Source organism: Tupaia chinensis, unplaced genomic scaffold, assembly GCF_000334495.1.
Source record: "Tupaia chinensis unplaced genomic scaffold, TupChi_1.0 Scaffold000207_1, whole genome shotgun sequence".
Taxonomy (NCBI): domain Eukaryota; kingdom Metazoa; phylum Chordata; class Mammalia; order Scandentia; family Tupaiidae; genus Tupaia; species Tupaia belangeri.
Window position 1 is genome coordinate 435,975 of NW_006159682.1, and position 6,178 is coordinate 442,152.

General features: G+C 54.2%; 1 protein-coding gene across 1 annotated transcript in view; it reads right to left on the reverse strand.

Annotated features, from left to right (window-relative positions):
• Positions 1–6,178, reverse strand: part of ADCY3 (adenylate cyclase 3) — a 100,423-nt gene that overhangs the window by 25,319 nt on the left and 68,926 nt on the right. Inside the window, exon 4 of the mRNA XM_006147237.3 lies at positions 476–606. Coding sequence (XP_006147299.1) covers positions 476–606 — 131 coding nt within the window. The remainder of the gene's footprint in view (positions 1–475; positions 607–6,178) is intronic.

A 6,178-nucleotide genomic window follows, 5' to 3' on the forward strand; every position in this document is an offset into this window, starting at 1 on the left:
TTTTGGAGAGGTTTTTGCTATAGGGCACTTGCGCTCGCCAGAAAGACAGAGAGAGACAGAGAGACAGAAAGCGAGAAATCACCCCCCAGGGGGGTATGGCCATGCTGCAATCCCTTCTCCTCCATTCTCCTCTCAGGATCTTGGGCATGCACGCACACGCGCCCAGTATGAGTTTAAGCCATTGTGTCCGGGACTCGAACTGTGGTCAACTACATGGGAGTCCAGCAACATAGCCATTGTGCTAACTGCTGGCCCCTGCTCTGGGTGATGTTTGAGCAGTGATGGGATCGGCCTGGGTAACCTGAAGCACCTTCCAACTCTCCTGCCAGGCTGGGAAGTCCAGTGAGCAGGGGCTCGCTGTGGGGACGGCTTTTCTTCTAGTCCCAGGAAACCCTCGAGCCCACGACCTCAGGCAGAACCCACGGACACTCACCCGAGCAGCGGCCTGCTCAGAGCACGGGCAGGCGGCGCCTACCTGACGTTCTCGTGGCGGTACATGTACATGGTGTTGAACTGCTGCTGGTCCTTCTGGCTCTCGTCTTTCTTCATGTCCTTCAACATCTCGTCGGCCACGTGCTTGGGCAGGATGGAAAGCATGAGGTTCTCCTGCGGGAAGGAGGGCAGGGTGACCGGGACGAGTTCGGGTCCTCTGGGGAGAACCCCGATCTGGGGAGAGATGGCAACTGGAACCACGCCACATTCCACGGGGGCCAGATGGACCTACCTCTGGAAGCAGCAGGGACCTGGGACAGGCAGCCACTGGCCCTGAGGATGCTCAGGGCACCGACGTGGGCTCTGTGCTCCGCGTCCTCCACACACCACGAGAGGTGTGGAGTGGCTGCTGCGCTGTGCACAGAGGACGGGGCCTGCTGGGTCACCTCCCAGTCCCCCACCGCGCCTTCATGGCCAATCACGTGCAAGATTCTGACTCAGCCAGCTTGAAGAGCTACCATATGCCAGGGGCCAAGCCAGGGGCCACTGACCCGGAAACCAGTGCAAGTTTCTACTTCAGGGAGCTTAGGGCCTCGCGTGGACATGGAGTCTCCTCTCTTGTCAGAGCTGCCAAAGGCTGCCAGGCGCTGACCTGCCTTTCTGACCCCATCTCCCGTGGCTTGCTTTTATCTGAGCCCCTCCCTTCCTGCTTGGCTTCTGGTGCTATCGCAGGAACATGTCCACAATAATCATCCACGTGCCCAGGTGTGCCTGTTCCTCCCCCCTCATCTGCACTTTGTTGGTGCCCTCAGTTGATGGGGACCTTGTTTACGCTTGTATTTCAGAGACTAAACCCTTCTAGGACCCTGGGTCCTTTTAAGACTGTGTGGGAGGTTGCCTATGGGTCTTCTAGAAACATGCGCATACACACACAGGGAATCCCTAACCCCGCTCAGGGGCCAGGCTAAAGACCCCAACACACCATTTCTTGTGTTCCTGGGAGGAGGAGGAGGCTGGGATCCAGGTGCGCTCATCTGCTGGGCCCCGGGGCAGGGACTTGGGCGAGGGAAAGTGCACCACGTGGAGCAGCCCCAGACTGCTGAAGCGCCCAGAGCTGGTGGACATGGCTTGGGCTCCCCAGCACAGGGGCAGAGCCTGTGCTTTCAAAAATAGCAGTGGCTATATGCTCCCGGAGTCCTAAGAATGTTCCGAGCCTTTGACCCATACACTCTTCTGGGAATTTATCCAAAGGAAATAATCCAAAAGCAATAAAAAGAGGTATGTGTAAGATCTACACTGCGGCATGCCAGAGTACTTGTGGCAAAAACAAAGTGGTCCAGGGACCAGCAGATGGCGTAATGGCTACATCGCTGGACTCCCATGTAGTAGACTACGTGATTCAAGTCCTGGACCCGGTAGCTTAAACTCATGCCGGGCACGTGTGCATGCGTGCCCAAGATTCCGGGAGGAGAATGGAGAAGGGGTTGTGGTGTGGCCATCCCCCCTGGGGGGTGATTTCTTGCTTTCTGTCTCTCTCTTGTCTTTCTGGCAAGTGCATGTGCCCTATAACAAAAAATCTCTCCAATAAATAAACAAACAACAACCAAAAAAATGTGGCCCAAATGCCCAGCCAGTGGCTAAACTATGACACATCTGGATGGACGATTACGCAACCTTAGCAATGGTCACTGGAAAACCTCTGTAAGATGGTTACATCGATGGACTCCCATGTAGTAGACTACGTGATTCAAGTCCTGGACCCGGTAGCTTAAACTCATGCCGGGCACGTGTGCATGCGTGCCCAAGATTCCGGGAGGAGAATGGAGAAGGGGTTGTGGTGTGGCCATCCCCCCTGGGGGGTGATTTCTTGCTTTCTGTCTCTCTCTTGTCTTTCTGGCAAGTGCATGTGCCCTATAACAAAAAATCTCTCCAATAAATAAACAAACAACAACCAAAAAAATGTGGCCCAAATGCCCAGCCAGTGGCTAAACTATGACACATCTGGATGGACGATTACGCAACCTTAGCAATGGTCACTGGAAAACCTCTGTAAGGAGATGCTGAGAGAGAAGAGCAGGGCCCGGCACTGCGTGCTATGAAGGTGGTGCTGGTGCCGCCTTCCCAGGTGTGCATGTAAATTAAAATGGAGACACATGAGAGAGAGTTAATCTGGGGGATAGAATTAAGCCTACACTTCACACGTTTTTCCAAGTCAATCTATGGCGGTGGGGACGGCTCTTTTTAAAATACTTTCGAAGCTGGAAATAAACATGACCCTTCTCGTGGCCTCCAGCTGTGATCCCAGCCCTGACCCTTCGTAACTGCCAGTTTTCTTGGAAAAGGAGCAGCCCTGTGAGGCCCTCGGCTGGCTCCAGACACCCCAGTCTGCTTGGGCCTAGCCTGAGGAGAACCATGGCCCCTCACGAAGTGAGGAGGCGTCTTAGAGCCCCAGAGCCTAACTGAGGGGGTGTCAGTGGCCCTCTTGGGGAGCCAAGTGACAGAACACAGCTCTGGGCTGGTGCCTTCCTATAGTCATGGCCACAGCAGCTCACCAGGCAGTGATCAGTGGTCAGGGGTCACAACTGTCCTTCACTTCCTAACACATAACACGAGGAACCTTTTTCTTTTTTGAAAAAAAGAATTATTTAATTTTATTTACTATTATTTTAGTTTGACAAGAGAAAGACAGATAGAGGGAAAGTGAGACAGCAAGCTGCCAGGTCCGGGCCTTGAAACGTGGTTGGCCATGTGGGAGTCCAGCACCCTAACTACCACACCACCTGCCAGCCCCTAGAAATCTTTTTCTATCCTAAAATATAGGGTAGAAACCTCTCCATCTACCCTGTATTTTCTTTTCTTTCCTTCCTTTTTTTTTTTTTTGAGAGGTTTTGCTATAGGGTACGTGCACTAGCCAGAGACAGACAGAAAGCGAGAAATCACCCCCCAGGGGGATAGCCACGCTGCAATTCCTTCTCCTCCATTCTCCTCTAAGGGGGGATCTTGGGCATGCAGGCACACACTAGCCTGGTGTGAGCTTAAGCCACTGGGTCCGGGACTCAAACCACAGTCGACTACATGGGAGTCCAGCGACATAGCCATTACGCCAACTGCTGGTCCCCCTACCCTGTATTTTCACACACATGCAATACTGCCCATATTGTTTTTTGTCTTAAGAATGATTTAATCTGGGGGCCAGTAGGTGGCATGGTGGCTAAAAGCGCTGGACTCCCACATGGCTGCAATTTGAGTCCCATACCTAGTGGTTTACTCTCTCTGTCTTTCTGTGTCTCTCTGATCAAAATTGAAGAAAACGATAATAAATAATTTTTTTAAAAAAAGTTTTATTAATTCATTTATTTTAATTTGACCAGAGAGACACACAGAGAGAGAGAGGGAAAGTGAGAAAGCAAGCCACCAGGTCTAGGACTCAAACTGTGGTTGGCCATGTGGGAGCGTCCAATGTCTTAACCACCACTCCACCTGCTGATCCCAGTATTGCCTCCATTTTGCACGGGATCAAACTGAGGCAGAGAGGAGTTATTCGTTCCAGGTTCTGAAGAGTCCGGCGCAGGCCCAGAACTCAGACCCAGGGCTCTGGGAGCACCAGCGTGAGTTCTTGCTTACTGGAGGCTGTGTCGCACTGCAGTTCTCCGTCTGCGGGGTCCTGTCCTGCTGTGGATACAAGGTCCAAATGCATCTAGCCAGGCCTTGAGGCTGCTGCTCCGCCTCCCCTAGTCATGGCTGATCTGGGATGACACGCTGCCTGAGGCCCCTGTGGCCCTGGGCAAGCACTTCACCCCGGCTTTGTGTCCCATCTATAAAATGGGTGCTTTCTTAGGCCTCTTTCTTTGTTCAAAGTGCAAATTCTTCCAGAGGAAAACTTTTCAGATGATATAGAGGACGTACAATATTTCTAAAAGGTGTGGGGGGCATGTCAGTAGGACAATCAGTTAATATGGATTTGACTCCAGAGTGATCGGGAGAAAGGTCCAGGATAAAGTTCAAAGAGGATACATGAGATCATGTCCACGTGAATCCCCAAAACGCATGGCAGGAGAAGAGAGCGGGGAAGCACAGTGGGTACACAGCAGGGACGTCAGCGGGGACGGGGATCTACCAGCCGAGGCACTGCTGGGCCTCGGTCCTGCCCCCGTCAGGAACAAAGCAGGTCACCGAGGCCATCTCCGAGTGACCGCAAGGTGAGGGGGCCTGAGTCCGGGCATCCCAGGGTGGGCTGAGGCTGAGAGATCGTCCAGAGAAGAGGGCTCTAGAGGACCTGGAGCCGTCTCTGAGTCTGAGGAAGGCCCTGGGAGAGAGAGTTGATGAGAGAAGGCTGCTGGGAACAGATGGCTGCTCTCAGAAGAGGAAAAATCTTTGAGCTGAACAGTTCAAACAATGTGCTGCCCCGAGAGGTGGTGACCTCCCACTCCCAGACCCTGAGTGAGAAGGTGACAGGAGGGAGCCATGCCCAGGATGGAAGGCCGGCCCGGAGGAGGGGGATCCAGCCTAGGTCCAGAAGCCTGGGCCTGGGCACAGAGACGTGGCTGTACAGGGAGAGGATGACTCCAGTGAAATGCCGGGCAGCCTCGCCCCAGCCCTGCAGTACTTGGAGGGGCAGCCTGAAAGCACAGGATGGAAACAAGAGACCCTGACCTCTCTGGGTGAAGAACCAATGTCTGGAAAGAGAACAAGCCCCAAAACTCCACAGTGGGCTTTTGGGTAGAGCAAAATCCACCCAGATCCTGGGGAGAAGCAGCCCTGGCGGGGTAGGTGTGGAGAATCGGGGACTTCAGGGTCCTGGTCTCAGAAAAGAGGCCCAGTGGCCTGGAGATAGCCGCTTGGCCTTCTCTCCTCATCTGTTAATAGCACTCTGAGCTGCTCAGGTGGGCTGGGAGCACCCCGCTCACCAAAGGCTGTGCGTCACACCGCAGTTCTCCCACTGGGGCGTAAGCGTCAGCACTGCTCCCACCAGGCTCGGAGAAGGACCCAGCCACGCCTGGTGTCCTCAGCAGTGACTCAGCTAGGCCTCACTTGTGCTGGCTCAGGACTGGGATGGAGACAGGAGGCCGGCACTGCTCCCAGGGACCCGAATTGTGACAGCCACTGGTGCTCTGATGAGGCGTTCAGCAGTTAATTACAGCAGCGCAGCCCCGAGGGACTTGGGTAAATGAGCCTGACTGGTGAGAAGCTAAGCGTCTGCATCGCCCCTGTGAGAGGGATGGAGAGAGACTGCAGCAGAGAGACCGACGTCCGGGTGGCCGGTTGCGTGTGTGCATGTGTGCATGTGTGTGTGTGTGTGTGTGTGTGTGCAGACACACGTGCATGTAGTCTGCGTGTCTGTAGGGCAGGTGCATCCATGCACATGTCCATCTGTGTGCCACATATGTGCTGTGTGCTCACATACACACACACACACACACACACACACACGAGTACCTGTCAGTGCAATTCATCATAAGCCATGAGCAGACCCACAGTTGTCTGTAAACCTGCCTGTCCTGGTCCTGATTTATCCAGATTCTTGGTGTTCTCAAGCCATTTGGAAGCCAAAGGTCCCTGGACCCCAGGGTGTCCATCCTGGCCTGATCATCTGAGCAGAGACGGCTACTCGAGGAGGCAGGAAGACTAGGAGGACCCACTGCCCACCCTGGGAGGTCAGAGCCCACATGGCTTGCCTCTCCCTGATGAGGGGATGAAGGGCCGTGGGGTGTGAAAGCTGAAATCCCACTACTGCAGCCCCTGAGGC